The following is a 21,003-nucleotide window of genomic DNA, read 5'->3' as shown; positions in this document are numbered from 1 at the left end:
CTTTTCATTCCACACGATCTTGTGCATGATAGTCAACGTGACTTTGAAACTTTGAGGTAATGCTTGCCTCGTCCTCAACTTGGTTTTTGTCCTGTGACAAAAGCGGGGTCCCAGATCCAATACTCCCTTTAGTTGGTCTTTAGTTGCTTTAAAGTACCAGAGATTCAGTTCCGGTACTGACTGCAATGTACTGGGGATCACTCCTCCATTATCTTGTTAACACACTGGCAAACCCTTACTGCCCTAAAACCCTCCCCCATCTCTATACTCCCACTAATCTGTACACCCTTCCCCATCTCTTTAACCCTCTTACTCTTACATCCTTCTTTCTCTGTAACCTCTCCTGCCCCAACCCACCCATCACTGAAGCTTCCTCCAACCTGACACACCTCAGTGTCTCTGTAACCCCTCCAACCCAACACCCTTCCCTGTCTCTGTAACCCCTCCAACCCAACACCACTCCGTCTCTGTAACCCCCTGCAACCCAACACCCCTCCCTGTATCTGTAACCCCTCCAACCCAACACCACTCCGTCTCTGTAACCCCCTCCAACCTGACACACCTCCCTGTCTCTGTAACCCCTCCAACCCAACACCACTCCGTCTCTGTAATCCCCTCCAACCTGACACACCTCCGTGTCTCTGTAACCCCTCCAACCCAACACCCCTCCCTGTCTCTGTAACCCCTCCAACCCAACACCACTCTGTCTCTGTAACCCCCTGCAACCCAACACCCCTCCCTGTATCTGTAACCCCTCCAACCCAACACCACTCCGTCTCTGTAACCCCCTCCAACCCAACACCCCTCCCTGTATCTGTAACCCCTCCAGTCCAACACCCCTCCGTGTCTCTGTAACCCCCTCCAACCTGACTCACCTCTGTGTCTCTGTAACCCCTCCAACCCGACATCCCTCTGTGTCTCTGTAACCCCTCCAGCCCAACACCCCTCCCTGTATCCGTAACCCCTCCAGTCCAACACCCCTCCGTGTCTCTGTAACCCCCTCCAACCTGACTCACCTCTGTGTCTCTGTAACCCCTCCAACCCGACATCACTCTGTCTCTGTAACCCCTCCAGTCCAACACCCCTTCCTGTCTCTGTAACCCCTAAAACCCAACACCACTCCCTGTATCTGTAACCCCCTCCAACCTGACACCCCTCCCTGTCTCTGTAACCCCTCCAACCCAACACCCCTCCCTGTATTTGTAACCCCTCCAATCCAACACCCCCTATCTCTGTAACCCCCTCCAACCCGACATCCCTCTGTGTCTCTGTAACCCTCTCCAGCCCGTACACCGCACCCTGTCTCAGTAACCCCCTCCAACCCGATACCCCTCCCTGTCTCTGTAACCCCCTCCAACCCATACACTGCACCCTGTCTCTGTAACCCCCTCCAACCCAACACCCCTCCGTCTCTGTAACCCCCTCCAACCTGGCACCCCCTCCCTGTCTCTGTAACTCCCTCCAATCCCTATAACCCTCCCTGTCTCTGAAAGCTATACCCCTCCCCTTCTCTTTAACAACCTCTGAAATCTATACCCCTCCCCTTCTCTTTAACAACCCCTGACACCTATACCCCTCACCCTCTCTTTAACAAGCTCCCTGTTTCTGCAAAAGCATTCAGTCCCTACATCCCTCTCTCTCTCTGCAATGACCTCCGACCCCAGTTGCCTACCCTACCCACAATTCCCTGCTCTGGCTGATATTTAGGCCCAGAACAATCCAGGTGGGATCTCTTCCCTTTCCTAGTTGGCTTGCTCTGCTCTGCCGCTTCCCAAAATCCAGAGCACCTCGGAATGAGGTCCAGGCAGGTTTTCTGAGTTCTCCTTGAAACTGCTGAACTGTCGTGTCTCCCAAATTTGTCCTTCCGGTGTAACTCCTGCTAAATTCCTTCCCTCCCATTCAACTTCTACCCCAAATCTCTCTCTGCAATAGGATTCATCCCTAATTCCTCCCCCTCTGATCCACATTCCCAGAATTCCTTACTGCCAATCAGCTCCTCCCAAAATTTCCAACTGTGATCTCTTTCCTAGTGAAATTTCTCCCTCCGCTCCAAAACCTCTCAAAATCCATCCCTGCGGTCCAGCACTTCCTAAAATCCTTCTAATTCGAGAATATCCACACTCCAATCTGATTCCCTCCATCTGATCCATGTTCTTCATGAAATTCCTTCCTCTGAAACATCTCTTCCTGAAATCCCTCCCTGCGATCCGGCTCACTCAAAATCTAACCCCCCCCCCCAACCTGAAAATTCCCAATATCCGGACAGGGACACAAAATGTCAGGGCAGGTTTCCTACAGCGTTTTTTCAAAGTCACCTGTGTGCTTCCTTTCTAGGGAGAGGATGAAGTTCCAGGAAAATTTCCTACGGAGCTGGAAGCAAATGTATCGGGGGTTACTAACGTTTGTAATTGTGATGTCCTTGTTCATCCTCCTGTACACAATCTACAATACCCAGTGAGTGTATGGTGTTACGGAGAAGGGGAGGGATGTTAAAGGTCAGAGGGGGTGACGGAGACAGGGAGGAGTGTAGGGGCAGAAGGGGATTACAGAGATGGGGAGGGCTGTAGGAGCTGGGAGGGGTTTATAAAAGGGAGGCGCCAGAAGGTTTACAGATACAGGGAGGAGTGTAGGGACCGGAGCGAGTCACACAGCAAGCGGTGTTGGCGCCAGAGTGAGTTACAGGAACGTGGAGGGTTGTCGGAGTCAGAGACAGAGAGGGGATTTAAGGTCAGAGAGGGTTTGAGAGACAGGGAGGAGTGTGGGAGCTGGAAGGGATTGCAGAGAGAGTGAGGGGTGTAGGTGCTGGGGACGGTGGGTGCCAAGAGGGTTACAGAGACTGAAGGTTGCAGTGATCGTTGCTTTACAGAGACAATGATAGGTGTAGGAGCCGGAATGTGTTACAGAGACAGTGAGGGGGTTAGGGGCTGGAGGGTGTTATACAGACAGGGGGATATAGGTGCCGAGGGGGTTATAGAGACAGGGAGGGGGTGTATGGGCTGGAAGGGGTTATAGAGACAGAGAGGTGGTGCAGGTGCCGAGGGGGTTATAGATGCAGAGAGGGGATGATTGTGTTGCAGAGAAATGGAGATGTCCATTCGCTGCTAATGGTTTCTCTTTCACTCTCTCCTTCCCTCCCTCTTTCTCCTCTCTTCCCCTCTCTCCCCTGCAACCCCTCCCTTCCACCCCTCTCCCTGACCTTCTGTTTCTCCCAACTTCCCATCTTCACACTTACTCTGTTCCCCCACCACTCCTTTTCCACCCTCCCACTCTCCTCACCTGTCTATCACCTCCCCCCGCTGTCTTCCTGCTGCCCTTTTTCCCCACTTCCCTCTCTCTGCCACACTATCACCACCCCTCTATCTATCTCTCTCTGCCCTCTCCCCTTGCCCCTCTCTCTTTCTCTCTTTCCTTGCCCCACTTTTCTCTTCTCCTCTTGACTCCTCACCATTGTACAAGCCTCTCCCCCTCCTCTCTTTCTCTCTCTCCTCTGACCCTCTCTCTCCCCTCTCTCTTTCTGTCTCTCTCCTTCTCTCTCTCTCCCCCCACTGTCTCTTTGTCTCTCTCTCTCTCTCTCTCTCTCTCCCCTCTGTCTCTCTCTCTTCCCTCTGTCTCTGTCTCTCTCCCCTCTCTCTGTCTCTCTCTCTCCCTCTTCTCCCCACACCCATGCCCTTCTGCATCGCCCCCTCCTCCACAGCTCTCCCTCCCCACTTCGATGTGCCCGCCCCGGGCCTCCCTCCCACTCCGGGACCCCTGCTGCCTGCTCCTCTCGCTGGGACCTCCTCTTCCTCAAGACCCACAAGACGGGAAGCAGCACCATCCTGAACGTCCTGCTGCGCTTCGCTGAGCGCCGGGGCCTGAGCGTGGCCCTACCGGCTGCCGGGCGCCACGACTTTGCCTACCCAGCCCCCTTCTCCCGCCGCGCTGTGGCCGGCTACACCCCAGACTCCTGCTTCAACCTGGTGGCCAGCCACATGCGCTTCGAGCCGGGCGAGGTGAGCCGCCTCCAGCCCCCCGAGCGCGCCTACTTCACCATCCTACGTCACCCCGCCCGCCTCTTTGAGTCCAGCTTCCGTTATTTCGGTCCCAGCGTCCCCCTCACGTGGGCCATCCCGGGGCCCAACAAGATGGCCACCTTTCTCCGCCACCCTTGGACCTACTACAGGCCCGATGCCTACAATGCCCACTACCTGCGCAACCTCCAGTTCTTCGACCTGGGCTACAACAAGGACATGGATGCCAACCACCCGGCCCTTCCCGGCATTTTCCAGGCTCTGGAGAACCACTTCCCGCTGGTGATGCTGACCGAGTACTTCGACGAGTCCATGGTGCTGCTGAAGGAGCTCCTGTGCTGGGAGCTGGACGACGTCGTCTACTTCCGCCTCAATGCGCGTGATCCTGATGACAGGCCGCCCCTGGACCCTGTCCTGGAGGAGCTGGCCCTGTCCTGGAATAAGCTGGACTCCCTCCTCTACGCTCACTTCAACCGCACCTTCTGGCGCAAGGTGGAGGCGTTCGGTCGCAGGCGCATGGCATGGGAGGTCGCGGAGCTGCGCTGGGCCAACGGCAAGATGGCCAAGGCCTGCCTGGAGGGGAGGGGGCCAGTGAGGGCCGGGCTGGTGAGAGAGGCCTCTCTCAAGCCTTGGCAACCGGCGGGAGGCAGGGGCAACATCCTGGGCTACAACCTCCGGCCCAACATTGAGGAGGCTCACCGCGACCTCTGCATTGCCATGCTTACTCCTGAGATGCAGTACCTGTCCAGGATGGGTGCCAGTCTGTGGCGGGTCAAGGCCTGGTCCGCCCTGCGTGGCATCCTGGGATTGTAGGAATGGGTGGGGTTCCTCCCTTTATGAAGATCATATTGTTTCAGTTTGTACTCCAATGTCTAATTCAGTTGACTCTTTCAGTCTCTTTTCCAAAGAGGTAAAGCTGTCAATGATCGCTATTTCTAGTGCTGGGTACCCTCCTGGCCAAGGAAGAGATACTGCCAACTAACAAACCATATTAAACATATTTACTTTTTCTTAAATGGAGCTTGTCTTATTTTGAGCAGAGATTATCTTGAAACATCACAACATACAGTGAAATGTGTCGTTTGCGTCAACAATCAATATAGTCAAAGGATGTGCTGGCGAGTTCTGGCGCCAAAATTTGATGTCTTCAACTTACTAATCCTAACTCATGCGTATTTGGAATGTGGGAGGAAACCCGTGTGGTCATGGGGAGAACGTACAAACTTTTTACAGACAGCGGTGGGAATTGAACCCCGATCGATTTTACAGCTGGCGCTGTGAAGCATCACACTAACTGCTAGATTACCACGAGGCTCTCTGTTCCACTGAATATTGGGGAGGGGGAGGGCGGCAATAATTGATAGCTTTGCCTCAGCAATTAGCCCGCACTACAAAGACTTTGTCTTGATTCACAGTGCGAATCGTCAGGATTTGCTCCACGTGTATTCACCAGTGGGACACGGCAGCTGATACTCAGAAACAGTTGATCAGCTTTTCAGAAGTGCTCAAGACAGCAACTCATTGTTTTGATCTATGATAGGATGAATAACTACAAACATTCACATGTTTTTAACACTGGAACGACTGAACCCATTTAGAAGCAAATTGATTTAGGAACAGCGTAACCTAATGAGAAAAAACCTTTGGGCTAAATGAAAACAGTTTAAATAATATTTTTTTCTAGTGACCAAGCAGTTTATTTGGTTTGCCTGTTGTCCTCTATGTCATTAGGAACAAATACATGACTCACTTCAACAGGATAAACTTTTCTTTCTCTTTAAGCTAATAAATTGAACAATTCTGTGTAGAATGGTTAAAGAATCATGCGTTGTATTTTCATTCCTGCAGGATTTTTATGTTGGAAGTGTTAAAAAAAGTAACTCGTGGATTTCATAAACACGAGACACTGGAAATCTTCAGCGATGCACACAAAGTGCTGGAGGACCTCAGCAGGTCAGGCAGCAGCCCTGGAGAGGAGAAATACAGTTGATGGGTAGGGCCAAGATACCTCATCCAGACTGGAAAGGACGGGGGGAAGAAACCACAATAAGAAGGTAGGGGGAAGGGGGAAGTTTACAAGATGACAGGTAGTGGGTGAGACCAGGTGAACGAAGAGGTGTGAGGCTGGGAGGGGATAGGCGGAAGATGTAAAGGGCCAACGAAAGAATCTTATAAGAGAGGACAGTGCACCATGGAGGAAAAGGAAGGAGGAGGGGCACCAGAGGGAGGTGATGGGCAGTGAGTAGGAGAGAATGGGTGAGAGGGTAACCAGAACAGAGAATTGAAAAAGAGAAGAGGGGCAAGGAATAATTACCAGAAGCTAGAGAAATCAATGTTCATGCCATCAGGTTGGAGGCTAGACAAATGGAATATGAGGTGTTGCTCCTCTACCTGACTTTGACTTGCCGGGTTCCTACATTATTTTGTGTGCATCAGTTCAATGTGACTGAACTGCTCCCTCCCAGGCCACTTCCTGGCGAGTCTTCTGTACACCCCCTCCAGCGCCGTCACATCCTTCCTACAGTGTGGTACTCTGGCTGAGACCTGCCCAACGTTCAATAAAGGAACACACACAAAATGCTGGAGGAACTCAGCCAGCCAGGCAGCCTCTATGGAAAAGAGTAAATAGTCGCTGTTTCGGGCTGAGACACTAAATCAGGACTCAACGTCTGCAGATTTTCTCTATATGTTTTATAAAGTTGAAATATCACCTCCCAGCAAAGCCTCAGAATACAAGGACTTCCCTCTAGAACAGAGATGAGGACGACTTTTTTTAGCCAGGGGATAGTAAAATGGTTTAATTCATTGCCACTGATACTGAGGAGGCCATACCACTGGGCATATTTAAAGGGGAGGTTGATTGGTTCTTGCTGAATAAGGGGGGGGGGGGGTCAAAAGTTATGGAGAGAAGGCCATGGGAGAATGGGGTTGAGGGAGATAATAAATCCGCCATGATGGAATGACAGGGCAGACTGGATAGGCCGAAAGACCTAATTCTGCTCTTATGTACTCATTGTCTCAATTAATGAATATCAGCAACCCGTTCACCTTCTTATCTACCTGTGTTGCCAACTTCAATAAGTACATTGAGGTACCTCTGTTCGTCAAAACGCCCAAAGCCTCAAAAGCTGGGGCTTTTCTCTTTGGAGCAAAGGAGGATGAGAGGTGACTTGGTAGAGGGATACAAAATGATAGAGTGGATAGGCAGAGACTTTCATTCCAGAGCAGAAATGGCAAATATGAGGGGTATATTTTAAGATGATTGGAGGAAAATACAGAGGGAGATGTCAGAGGTAAGTTCTTTACACAGAGTGGTGGGTGCATGGAATGTTTTGCCAGGGGAGGTGGTTGAAGCAGTTATATTAGAAACATTTATGAGACTTTTGGATAGGCACATGGATGAAAGAAAAATGGAGGGCTACGGAGGAAGGAAGGGTTAGATTAACTTCAGAGTCGGTTAAAGGGTCAGTACAACAGGCTGAAGGGCCTGTACTGTTCTATAACTTGTTCATGTCCTACGAGTACTCTACCAGGCAATAGTTTAATGCTATTCCCATTTTCAGTTAGCACGAAGCCAACCTGAAAGGTTTTTTATTAAAAGTACATATTAGAAAACCCTGGCTAAATAACAGATTAAATGATGGAAATTTTAAAGGATTAGTATAAGCACGAATGGTCCCAGCCTGAAAATGGATTTCTAGTCACATAATGCATGTTGAAAGCTAATATATTACAAGATAAGATGTTCCAGAGAAAGAGCAAGCTAGTGTTGCTTTTGCTAAAGTACAATGTCTAAAATCTTGTGCATCTTTCCGGTAGAATAAATTGAGTCAACACTCAGTCAAGAAGGTGTGAATCACACCTATTTAGCTACTGGTCCAAAATCCATGGATCCTACCTGTAGCTCTCTCATGGAACAAGCACTTGAGTCCTTGTACATGGTGTTACTACTTCAGAGCACCTGCCCTAGGCCCAACATGTAGGTGTAATTATGAAGAAAGAATGGCAGCACTCTACTTCCTTAGGAGTCTGCAGAGATTCGGCATGATTCCTCAACTCTGTTCTAAATGGCCTACCCCTTATTCTTAAACTGTGGCCTCTGGTTCTGGACTGCCCCAACATCGGGAACATGTTTCCTGCCTCTAGAGTGTCCAATCCCTTAATAATCTTACATGTTTCAATCAGATCCTCGCTCATTCTTCTAAATTCCAGTGTATACAAACCCTGTCGCTCCAATCTTTCAACATATGACAGTCCCACCACCCCGGGAATCAACCTTGTGAACCTATGCTGCACTCCTTCAATAGCAAGAATGTCCTTCCTCAGATTTGGAGACCAAAACTGAACACAATAATCCAGGGAAGTATGAAGATGTTGGAGGAAGGGTGATGGATAAAACACTCATGAACTGCCAAACCAGCTTGACAATCCCTACATCTTCCCCAAAGGGAGGAGTGTGGTGATATGGAAAACAATATCACACTGAGGGAATTCAGGTTGATGCTGAGGTATATCCTAGGATACATTGTGACACAAAGTAGGTACAGAGGAGATGTCAGGAGTAATTTTGTTATGCAGAAAGTGGTGAGTGCATGGAATGGGCTGCCGGTGGTGGCGGAAACAATAGGGTCTTTTAAGAGGCTCCTGGATAGGTACATGAAGCTTAGAAAAATAGAGGGCTATGGGTAAGCCTAGGTAAGGACATGTTCGGTGCAGCTTTGTGGGCCGAAGGGCCTGTATTGTGCTGTGGGTTTTCTTTGTTTCTATGTTCTATGTTCATCAATGATGTAGCCTGGGGTCATCGGGTGTTTCGGGTCTTTCAACATCAGACACCCTCGCCAAGGGTTGATCAGACCCTGGCTTGCGTCCCAGCAGCACTGGTCCTGGGGTCACGCCTCCTGATCCATAATCATTTGGAGGCTCACTCAGCAGCCACTGTGATGGTTCTGATGGCTCTTTCCTTTGCAGCCTTCGTAATCCCAAGGAGAGAATAGCCAGCAAAACCTCTACACCCCACCTTGTTAGGCTCACATTGCGCCCTCCACCCCTCTGGCATTGCTCTACCTGCTCCTTGTATTTGGCTTTCTTACACCCAAATACTTCCTCAGTCTGGTCTTCCCAAAGACCTGTCAGCTCTACCATCACAACTGGCTTCAAAGTTTCTGGGAATGACCGTGTCAGGCCTCAGGGATGACGATGCGATGAAGTCGATGCGTTAAGGACCTTAACGGAAGAATATGAATGCAAGGACCTTTCAAACAAGAATACACTGATGAATTCACTTTCATTGAGATAGACTTAATTGGACCTGTGAGAATGCTTTGTTGGCAATGGAATGTGTGGCCTGCCTCCAGCACATCCTTGGGTGCGTTGGTTATTAATGCATTTGACTGCAGCTTTCAATGTACAAATAGACTTGAATCTTCAATCTTCAACATCCTCAACGTTCCAGGGCCTCGAAGCAATCTGATGCCGGTATGAAATGAAATCGGATGATTTCCGAAACTCTCAGGAGGTCAGGTAGCGTCTGTGGAAAGAGAAACAGTGTTAATAGAAGATATAGAACACAGAGCATTACAGCACAGTGCTGGGCCTTCACCCTCAATATTCTGTTGACCTTTTAATCCACTGCAAGATCAATCTAACTCTTCCCTCCTGCATAGCCCTCCATTTTTCATTAATCCATGTACTGATCTAAGAGTGTCTTAAATATCCCTAATGTATCTGCCTCCACCACCACCCCTGGCAGTGTGTTCAATGCACCCACCAGAATCAGAATCAGGTTTATTATCACTGGCACATATCGTGACATTTGTTAACTTAGCAGCAGCAATACAATACGTGACAATCTAGAAAGAGAAATAAATAAATCGCAGTAAATATATATATATACACACTAGATTAAAAATAGTGCATCAGAAAATAAATAATATATATATTTTTTTAAAGTGAGGTAGAGTTCATGGGCTCAATGTCCATTTAGGAATCAGATGGCAGAGGGGAAGTAGCTGTTCCTGAATCGTTGAATGTGTGCCCTTAGGCTTCTGTACCAATTTTTTGATGGTAACAATGAGAAGAAGGCATGTTCTGGGTGTTGGGGGTCCTTAATAATGGACGTTGACTTTCTGAGGCACCTTGAAGGTGTTTTGGGTACCACGGAGGCTAACTAACTTTACAACTTCCTGTAGTTTCTTATGTTCCTGTGCTCTCTCTCTGAAAAAAAAATCTGCTCCTGACATCCTCCAATCACCTTAAAATGATGCCTCCTTGTATTAACAATTTCCACCAGGCATCACCTGTGGAAAGAGAAACAGAACTGAGACACTGGCGACACGAGAGACTGCTGATGCTGAATCAAACAATCTATTTTGGAAATACAGTAGGTCGAGCAGTATTACGCATGGGCGCTGTCTGATCATTGTTCGAGAACTGAAACATTATTTCTCTCTCCCCACATGCTGCCTGATCTGTTGAGTGTTGAAAGCATTTTCTGTTCTTTTATATCACTTACTCAGTCTCAAGAGTAATTCAGGAGGAACTCAGTAGGTCAGGCAGAATCTATGGGAAGGATTAAACGGTTGATGTTTCAGACTGTGACACTTCATCAGGACTGGAAAGGAAAGAAAAAAAAAAGACAGGATAAGATGGTGGGAGGAGGGTGAAAGGAAGGCTTGCTGGAAGGTGATAAGTGAAACCAGGTGGTGGTGGTGGTGGGGGGGGGGGGGTTAGGATGAAATAAGAATCTGGGAGATGATAGGAGGAAAAGGTAAAGGACTGGAGAAGAAGGAATAAGATAGGAGAGGAGAGTAGACCATGGGAGAAAGGGAAGAAGAGGGACCAGAAGGAGGTGATAGGGAGCTGATGAGAAGAGAAGGAGTAAGAGAGGAGCAAAAATGGGTAATGAGGAAAAAAGGAGAAGGGGAGACCACCTGAAGTTAGAGAAATAAAGTTCATTCTGTCCTGCTGAGTTCCTCGAGCATTTTGTGTGCATTACATTGGATTTCCAGCATCTGCAGAATCTCTTGTGTTTGTGATTTCTCAGTCTCAAGATGGTAAAAGTAGACACAAGTTAAGCATTTATACACAACATTAGCACAATATTAGAAAAGGAGCATTTGTCAGAGCAGGAGGGGATGCACATATTAGGCAGTAGAGCAGAGGCCCAGATGGGACCTCAAACTGAAGCATTAGATCACAACAGCTTCTTTAAAAAAGTGTGAAACTATTTCTCGATTTCAGTTGCTTCGAAGCTTGCTATAATGAACTGATTGCTGTGTAAAATACCAGCTAGCACTCATTAGAAACACCACAGGCATTTTAATTGCCAATCGCTCAAGTGATGCTCCCTCCCAATGACAACCAGCTGCTTGGAAATAAACACTAATGTTATCAAGACTTAAAGGGGTATTCCTTCCTTAAAGGGTCACTCCCCCTTTCATAATCATACTAGAGCTGTACGGCACTGATGCACCATGGGAGGCTTTTTGAAGCACTGTTGTGAATGTATAGAGACCAAATCAATGTTTCTGGCAGAATTTCCCTGAGGAATTCATCTAAAATGAGTAAGTTACGTGCAGTGCCTCATGACTGGAGTTCTTAGCAGAGTCACCATGAGCCAGAAAGTACCCAGTCATGAACACCTTGGTCAGGATGTGTGAGAGACATTTGATGGCGCTGGGCCTGTACTCACTGGAGTTTAGAAGATTGATAGAGGGATCTTTATAAAACATACCCAACATTGAAAGGCCTAGATAGAGTGGACGTGGAGAGGGTTCTTCCTATAGTCCATGAAAAGAGGGCACAGCCTCAGAATACAAGAACACCCTTAAGAACAGAGATGAGTCAGAATTCCTTTAGCCAGAGGTTGGTGAATCTGATTAGTTCGTTGTCACAGACCAGTGTGGAGGCCAAGTCATTAGATATACTTAAAACAGAGTTTGATAGGTTCTTGAATCGCCAGGGTGTTGTGATGCTGAGAATGTTCTACAAGTCTGTGGTGGCTGGTGCTATCATGTTTGCTGTTGTGTGTGGTGGCAGGCTGGTCCTGGACTTACTTCCACTTGTCATAATTTACTTATTATTATTATTATTTAATTATTTATGGTTTTATATTGCTATATTTCTACACTATTCTTGGTTGGTGCGACTGTAACGAAACCCAATTTCCCTCGGGATCAATAAAGTATAGCTGTCTGTCTGTCTGTCTGTGTTACAGTTACAGGGAGAAAGCAGGAGAACGGGGTTGAAAGGATAATAAGTCAGCCACAATGAAACACCAAAGCAGACTCGATGGGCAGAATGGCCTTATTCTGCTCCTATGTCTTATTGTCTAAGACACCAACTCTTCGCAAGAGCAATTCCATTCTTCATTGACTTGAATAATCAAAGGGAAATACTAAACTATTTGCACTGAAGCTGATTCTTTTGGTCATGTTAATGTAAATAATACACATTTATGTCCGAATTCCATTCCTGAGAAATGTCCCGAACCTAAACTGTTCAGAAATAAACAAGGACAGTGTGTGGAGGAGAGGGTGACAGAAACAGCGGTCAAGCGTGGGAAAAGCGGTCGTGCCTGCTGGCCTCACTGACCCTGAGTCTGCCCAATGCCACCAGCCTGTTCCCACCTGGCAGGAGATGCCTGCAGCCCCATAGCAGTCGCAGGTCCACTTGGCATCTGTAAGGCAGATACCGTAACCAGGGGTTGACCTCCAAAACAGAACCAGGGTCATCTGCTATATTGGTGCTCCTGTTGCAGCCTCCTCTACGTTGGTGAGACCTGATGGAGATTAGGGAATCACTTTGTTGGGTACTTTTGTTCCATCCGCCCCAAAAGCTGGGATCTTCTGGTGGTCACCCATTCCCATTCCCATTCCAGCATGTTGGTCGATGGCCACCTCTACTGCCATGATGAGGCAACTCTCCGGTTGGAAGAGCAACTCCTCATATTCTGTCTGGATAGCCTCGAACCTGATGGCATGAATATAAGAAATAGGAGCAGGAGTCGGCCATCTGGCCCATCGAGCCTGCTCCGCCATTCGATAAGACCATGGCTGATCTGGCCATAGACTCATCTCCACCTACCTGCTTTTTCACCATAACCCTTAATTCCAATCTTGGATCCAACCTTGTCTTAAATATATTTACTGAGGTAAATATATGAATATTGATTTCTCCAACTTTTTATAAAGTTTACCCCTTACCCTTCCCACTTTTTCAATTCCCCATTCTGGCTCCCTCCTATCACCTGCCCAACATCTCCTCCTAGAGCCCCTCCTCCTTCCCTTTCTCCCAAAGCCCACTGTCCTCTCCTGTAAGATTCCTTCTTCTTCAGCCCTTTACCTCTTCCACCTATCCCCTCCCACCTTCGCACTTCATCTCCCTCTCCCACTCCCACCCACCTTCCCCCTCACCTGGTTTCATTTGTCACCTGCCAGCTTGTATTCCTTCCCCTCTTCCCACCTTCTTACTCTAGCTCCTTCCTCCTTCCTTCCCCATCCCGACGAAGGGTTTCCACCTGAAACGTCGACCATTTATTCCCCTCCATGGATGCTCCTGACCTGCTGAACTCCTCCAGCATTTTGTGTGTGTCACTCAAGATTTTCAACATCTGCAGAATCTCTTGCGTTTAAGATAATCTCCGACTCTGCTTCCAGAGAAGGTCATTGTTCCCACTTGGAGGATTACACTGCCCTGCATTTGCATTTGGGTAAAACCTCGGCATCCTACTCCCTCACCCTGAGGCTCTCCAGTCTCCTACATTGTAAGGTGCTAAGCGTAGAGCACAGAATGTTACAAAGCAGGAACAGTACCTTCAAGTGACAAAGTCTACACAAGCACGATGCCGAATTAAACTCCATCTCTCCTGCCTGTACATGATCCATAGCCTTCAACCTCCTGCATATTCCAATGGCCTCTGAAGTGCCACTATAAAAGTTCAAAGTAAACTTATTATCAAACTATATACATTACCATTTACTACCCTGAGATTCATTTTCTTATGGCGTTCATGGTAGAACAAAGAAATACAATGGACTCATTGAAAATCCACACACGAAGACAGACAAGCAACCAAATGTGCAAAAGAGGATACCTGTGCAAATACAAAAAATAGTATTGATTTTTATTTATTGAGATGGTGTGGAACAGGACCTGCTGGCACAATGAGCCACCCAGCCCAGCCACCCACCTATATAACCCTGGCTTAATCACAGGACTGTTTACAATGACAAATTGAATTACTAACTGCTTCTTCAGAAAGTGGGAGGGATCTGGAGCACCCAGAGGAAACCACACCATCTTGGCGAGAATGTACAAACTTCTCACAGACGGCACTGGAATTGAACTCCAAACTCTGGAACTATTCAAACTGAAATAACAACACGCTATGCACTACGCCATTGTTTACTAAACAGGTAAATAAATAACACTGAGAACATGAGCTGTAGAGTACCTGCTTCTATCACTGCACCTGGTAGTCACGTCCAGGCACCTGACACTGTCTGTAAAAAACTTAACTTGCACTTTTCCTTTGAAGTTTCCCTTTCTCATCTTAAATGTGTGTCCTCTAGTACTTTTTATACTCTTGTTGTCTCTCCGTGGTCAGAAAGATAGCAGGGACCAAATGGTGTGCTAACCAGTTAGTCCTACAAACATCTAGCCTCGCACTACTTTTCTCAGTCACTGAATACTGTCCACCCATCTGCGGAAAGTCGTGCTCACACAAACGTCATCTACGGGAATAATCTCAGGAGCTCTAAAATCCAACCTGTCCAATGGCTCCCAACAATAAGCAGAATAGCACCCCTGGAGATCCGTAGAAGAGCAGCCTCAGCAAAATTCTACATGCGTATCCAAAAATGGCCAATAACATTCCAGTTCCCGACTCAAATCCCGAAAACCCTTCTACAACTTGAAAAACCTCGACTCCTATGATGAACACACTGTATGGTGCCAATACTGGCGCATCAACATGCCCCCCCACCCCCCAGTGGAGATCTGATCAACACCACCTGATGCACCATCAATAACCCTCGGAGACGGGAGGCGAACAATAGGCTTTTATTAGCAGCAAAAGTGACCACAACATCTTGGAGACTGAGGGGGGAGCAGTGCCTCCAATTGCCTTTATAAAGGGGTCTGTGGGAGGAGCCACAGGAGCAGTCAGCAGAGGGGCATGTCCAGACAGGTATACACATAGTTTACCACACCACCTCACTGCTCCCGGGCTTTACAACAGCTACCAGAAAAAACGGGACCCCTGCAAATAGACTCGGAAGTCGACAAGCCAAACCAGCGCACACACTACACCGATGGGGCGCCTGAAAAACCCCAGCTTGCCCCCGTGGTGGTCCAACCCAGGAGGTCCTCCACCTGGTCTAAATATACTCTCGCACCAAGATCCTAGACAGCCTTGCCATGGTCCATCGGTGTGGTCACCGAGCTGGAGGAGTGTGAAGAGATAAACACCTGCCATACGAAACAACAACACAACTATCGTCTCTCCCATCACTGCTCCGGTTACCTTGAGCAGAATTATTACTTTGTAATCCATCCATTCTCATCTGAGCCTGCAGCTCAACACTCAATAGCTGAACATGAATACTTATTGCGTATTGAAGAGATTGGGAAATTCTTTGATTTAATTAATGAAGGACACTAATTACTGAATAGACTGTTCTAAAGCAAAAGGCAATTTCTTGTATAATGAGGTTCCTCACTGCTTTGAAATACTCAATAGAGCAGGGACGCATACTTGGCGATCACAGAACTTTAACGACTTCCATGTTTCTTAACTGTTCTGCAGCACCTAACCAAATTAGAACCACAAGAAGCAATAATAGCTTATAAAGCTCATCAACCTATCAGAAAAAAATGGATGCCTCTCCCTACTGTTTGGTTTAATGACACACACAGACATCTACAATGTTCTCTTGGAGATAGTGAAGATTCCAGATGCCGGAATCTTGACCAAAAGTCACGCTGCTGGAGGAGTTCAGCATGTCAGGCAGCATCTGTAGAGGCAAACTGATGTAACACTTACCCAACAGGCTGGTTTATGTCTAGGGGAAAAGGAGATCCAACCACTCACCAACCCCACCTCCCGTACATGCAGGTGCTGTGAGAATCAAGTTTATGCCGCGCGCACACACACCATATCAAACTCACACCAGATTCCATTATGGAATACACTTTAAAGATTTTACTAAAACTAAAAGAGTACTATGCAATACAGCATATATGAAGGAAAAGAAAATAAAGCAAAAGGCGCCAACTTATCAAAGTTCAGTCAGCTTAGTGCACATCGTTGGAGCTCAACCATCGAACCATTCGACCCCTCGTCACTTTCCTCCGACCTCCACGTCCTCGCACCTGGGACCACCCGGGTGGTCGACCGAGCAGTACAGCGCACGTCCACCTTCCTCGGCGTCTCCTTCCCGCCTCCCCTGAAATGACCGCGAAACCCCCAAGCTCCCAGCCTCACAAGACAAAATAACATTCCCCATTGGTCAACAAATGAATACAATCCCCATATCAGCAAGTCCAAAGCTAAACAACTGCGAGAGAAAGCACTTACCATACAAAGAAGCATTCCTACTCTTAACAGAACAAAGAAGCCATTTTGATTAACATACACAGTACATTGTACACTGACAATCAGTATTTTCTTTTGAGATCCTTCATCTGGACTGAGAAAAGTTGAATGTGCACTTAATGCTCTGAGACCCATTAAGTTTCCCCAGTTTGTCCTCCAATATTCCTGCATTTCCTCTACTTATAACACAGAATAAATCCTGACCTTGCTCTCAAGCAAATAACTTAACATGTCTCTAACAGGCCAGACAGGAACTACATTCTCAACTTGTTTACGGAACAGAAACTGGCAGCATGGAGACATGAGCCGCTGTTGCCGATCTTGGTACATAAAGACCACGAAGGGCACCACATTAATTGGGACACGGCTCAGGCAAACACGAAACAGGCACGAGATTTTTTTAGAAGCATGCTTCTCTTCTAATAACTCAGTAAATAAGCATATCAAAATAGACGCCATTTAACGGACCTCTAAGAGCCAATAGCATTCAAAGGTCAGATGAAGGGCTAGCCAATCAAGACCAAGGCAAGTGTACTGGGGAGGAGGCTGTTATATAAAAGCAAGCACTCACAGAGAGAAACACAATGAACTGTGCACTGAGGATCACCAACATCTGCAAGCTAATTGCCAAGCTCAGCGAACACTGCAATATCAAGGGTCTCTCTCCTCTCTCAGCACCAGGAAAGATCAGCCTCAGTGTCAGCAGCAATATTGGTGGAAAGCTCAATTGAAACTGTGCCGAAGCAACTCGGGAATCATTTTAAACACTGTTGAAGAACAAATTTAACTCTGTCACGAGAGGCGATTGGGTTAGTGCAAATGTAAAGGATTTCATTTCATTCAAATTTACTCATGACTTTGTCAGTAGCACCTGTTGCATGCATTTACTGAATAATTCAAAGACGCCTTTGCAACTGGAAGGAATGAAGAGAAACCTCATTAATTCTGCACGCTCTCTTTGACTGATTGATACTGGCACTGCTTGTTACTTCCCTCAACGTGATCCCTTGTTTGTGTTTTAGTCCTTTTACCTCCTGGTCTTTCTCCTCTGGTCTGGAAAGAGATGCAGTGTCTTTGTTGAGGTGCAGCATAACACAGGAACCCTACACTTGACAGGCTGTGCCCAGGGGTGGGGCGGGGTTATTGGGATGAGGAGAGGACTCACTGAGACAAACTCTGAATACTGCCATCTTGGAGAAAGATACACTTTGGTCTTTTGCTGGACTTCTAGCGCGAAGACTGAGTGTGGTAGGCTGATACGAACTGAGGGGTGCGCTGAAACCTGTTGGAAAGACTATAATGAAAGGTCACATTTAACATCCTGGAATCCAGGCACAGCCTCAGTATAAAGGGTGGTCCCTTTAAAACTGAGATGAGGAGGAACCTCTCCAGTCAGGCGACACACATTTAGGGTCGTTAAACCATACACATATATAAACAAAACAGCAAGATGCTGAACAGTACGTACAATCACACTCACCACATCTGGTTATGATGGCACTATGTGTGGTTGTTAGTTCCATTAGTTACTACAAGTTACACCAGTCTAACCTTGTAGATGAGATCCCACCATCCTAATAAATCTATTCACCCTCCTTAAGTCCTGGAAAGTGAGCATGAACTTTCAAGGACTCCACAACTTATGGTTTCAACATTACTCGTTACTTATTTATTATAATTTGTTCTTCTTGTATTTGCACAGTTTTCCGTATGTTGCACGCTGGCTGTTTGTCCATTTTTGTGCTTATGTTTTCATTGCTTCCATTGTATTCCTTTTAAACGACTTTGAATGAAAATATATGGTACGTACCTTGATAAATTTTTCTTTGAACTTTGAACTCTCTAGGACCTTCACACCCTTGTCAAAGTGAGTGGCCTAGAATTGAAATTAGTTGTCATCTAATCAGTGTGTCATAGAGGATGGGGTAACTTTCCTGTTAATGTAATTGGAGTGGAACTGCTAGAAATTCAAAGTAGAGAATGGTGGAATTGCCCAGCATGTCAGGCAGCGTCAGTGGGAGCAGCTGATGCATATCACAAGTCTCAGTTATGTGACCGCAGATGCTTGGCAGACAATCTCTGAAGGGTATTGATAATGGCTGGGGTCACCCGTGTTGTAAAGACACTGCCCAGAAGAAGGCAATGGCAAACCCCTTCTGTAGAGAATTTGCCAAGAACAATCACGGTCATGGGACCATGATCCTCTATGTCATACGATATGACACATAATGGATGAATGCGTACAAAACTGAGGCATTGATCATGTGGATAGTCAGAGGATTTTTCCCAGGGCTGAAATGGCTAACATGAGAGGGCACAGTTTTAAGGTGCTTAGAAGTAGTTACAGAGGAGATGTCAGGGGCAAGTTTTTTACACAGAGAATGGTGAGAGCGTGGAATGGGCTGTCAGCAATGGTGGTGGAGGCGGATACGATAGGGTCTTTTAAGAGACTCCTGGATAGGTACATGGAGCTTAGTAAAATAGAGGGCTATGGGTAATCCTAGGTGATTTCTAAAATAAGTACCTGTACAGCATGGCATCATGGGCCAAAGGGCCTGTATTATGCTGTAGGTTTTCTATGTTTCTAAAATTAAGAGGGGTATAGGTAGGGGAAATGAAAGCAGGCTTTTTCCACAGAGGTTGGATGAGACCAGAACTAGGCCAAGGATGAAAGGTGAAATGACTGAGGGGAACATGAGGGAGAACCTTTTCACTCAGAGGGCAGTGGGAGTGTGGAGCAAACTGCAGTGAAAGTGGTGAATGCAGGTTCGTTTTCAACTTTTAAGAGAAGTTTGGATAGTTACACGAATGGGCCACTGTTCAGGTGCAGGTGGATGGGATGAGGTAAAATAATAGTCTGCACGGACTAGGTGGGACTAGATATGCTATAATGTTCTATGACTCTATGTCTCTGTCTCAGGAAGAGGCTCCAACGATGGGGCTGTGACCATGGAGCCTCTCGGAAGGTAAACAGTGGCAATGAACTTGCACAGACTGCAGTTGCCAGCTAATACAGGCCTGGTTTCCTGTGAAGTAACCAGGTTTGTTATCAGAGTATTGCAACATTGTGATTGACACTGAGTACTGAGGCCCTCCTTATCTTAAATCCCAAGGTAACCTTTAACCCAGTTCTTACAGCTGAACAATACCCTCTTCCCTTCAGCGGTGAGCTTTTTTGCAGGATTGGCTGGAGGACAGAGATTTATCAGGATTGACTTGTGGCAAGTATACTTGCACGTGGAGCCAGAGTCACAGGAGCTGATGACCATGCTCTTCTGAAGAGAATTGACAATGGCTGGGGTCACCCATCTTGCAAAAAAACTCTGCCCAGAAGAAGGCAATGGCAAACCACTTCTGTAGAAAAACTTTGCCAAGAATAATCATGGTCATGGAGACCATGATCACCTATGTCACATGCCACGGCACGTAATGATGATGACAATAATTTTAAAGTTAAATAAGTACTGTGAAAAAGAGCAAAAATAGTGAGGTGGTGTTCATTCTTCATTGTCCATTCAGACATAGCATAGGCACAGGACCTTCAGCCCAGCATCTTGTTTTGAACTAATTAAACAACTAACTGAAGTAGTCACTTTTACAATGTCCTAATCCCTCCATTCTCTCCATGATCCTCTTATTTGCCTCTATTATATTTGCCTCCAGCACACTCCTGGCATTCCAAGTACCCACCACTCGTTCGTTATGTGCCATGCTGTATGACGAGTGTTGTCATGGTCTTTCCAGGACCACTGTTCTGGCATTGGTTTACCATCGCCTTCTTCTGGGCAGTGTCTTTACAAGACGGATGACCCCAGCCATTATCAACACTCTCCAGAGATTGTCTGCCTGGTGTCAGTGGTCGCATAACCGGGGCTTGTGATCTGCACCAGCTGCTTATACGGCCATCTACCTCCTGGCTCCAATGGCTTCACGTGACCCTGATCGCGGGTGGCGTTGCTAAGCAGGTGCTACATCTTGCCCAAGGGTGACCTGCAGACTAGCGGAAGAGAAGTGCGCCTTACACCTCCTCTGGTAGAGAAATAATCACTCCGCCACCTACCACTCACTATGTTAAAAACAACTTCCCTTGCGCATCTCCTTTGAACTAACCCCCTCTCACCTTCAATCTGTGATCTGTTAGGTACTTGGGCATTAAGTATTATTATTAGTGATTAGGCACACCTGGTAAACCTAGTGTGATTTTCTGCTGCTGTAGCCCATCCACTTCAAGGTTCGACATGATGAGCGTTCAGAGATGCTCTTCTGCACACCACTGTTGTAACACATGGCTGTTTGAGTTACTGTTGCCTTCCTGTTAGCCTGAACCATTCTGGCCATTCTCCTCTGACCTCTCTCATTAACAAGGCGTTTTCACCCACCTAACTGCCATTCATTGGA

At 47.0% G+C, this 21,003-nt stretch overlaps 1 protein-coding gene across 2 annotated transcripts; it reads left to right on the top strand.

Annotated features, from left to right (window-relative positions):
• Positions 1-1,715: 1,715 nt before the first annotated feature.
• LOC132380298 (galactosylceramide sulfotransferase-like) lies at positions 1,716-4,990 on the top strand. 2 transcript variants are annotated; one of them, XM_059949050.1, is made up of 3 exons: positions 1,716-1,808; positions 2,339-2,454; positions 3,695-4,990. In XM_059949050.1, the coding sequence occupies exons 1-3, from the start codon at positions 1,794-1,796 to the stop codon at positions 4,821-4,823; spliced, it is 1,260 nt and encodes a 419-aa protein (XP_059805033.1). In that variant the 5' UTR covers positions 1,716-1,793; the 3' UTR covers positions 4,824-4,990. The 2 variants fall into 2 exon arrangements, with proteins under 2 accessions (XP_059805033.1, XP_059805035.1); XM_059949052.1 differs by having other exon boundaries at positions 1,719-1,798; positions 2,335-2,454.
• Positions 4,991-21,003: the final 16,013 nt, after the last annotated feature.

This window comes from Hypanus sabinus, chromosome 23 (genome assembly GCF_030144855.1).
Source record: "Hypanus sabinus isolate sHypSab1 chromosome 23, sHypSab1.hap1, whole genome shotgun sequence".
NCBI classification, from domain to species: Eukaryota; Metazoa; Chordata; class Chondrichthyes; order Myliobatiformes; family Dasyatidae; genus Hypanus; species Hypanus sabinus.
Note: the sequence above shows the minus strand (reverse complement) of the source record. Positions and strands in the feature narration are given on the sequence as shown.

Excerpts from the sequence above, each read along its gene's own strand:
- LOC132380298 (XM_059949050.1), top strand. Across the intron at positions 2,455-3,694 it reads TACACAATCTACAATACCCA|CTCTCCCTCCCCACTTCGAT; the intron begins GTGAGTGTATGG and ends CCTCCTCCACAG.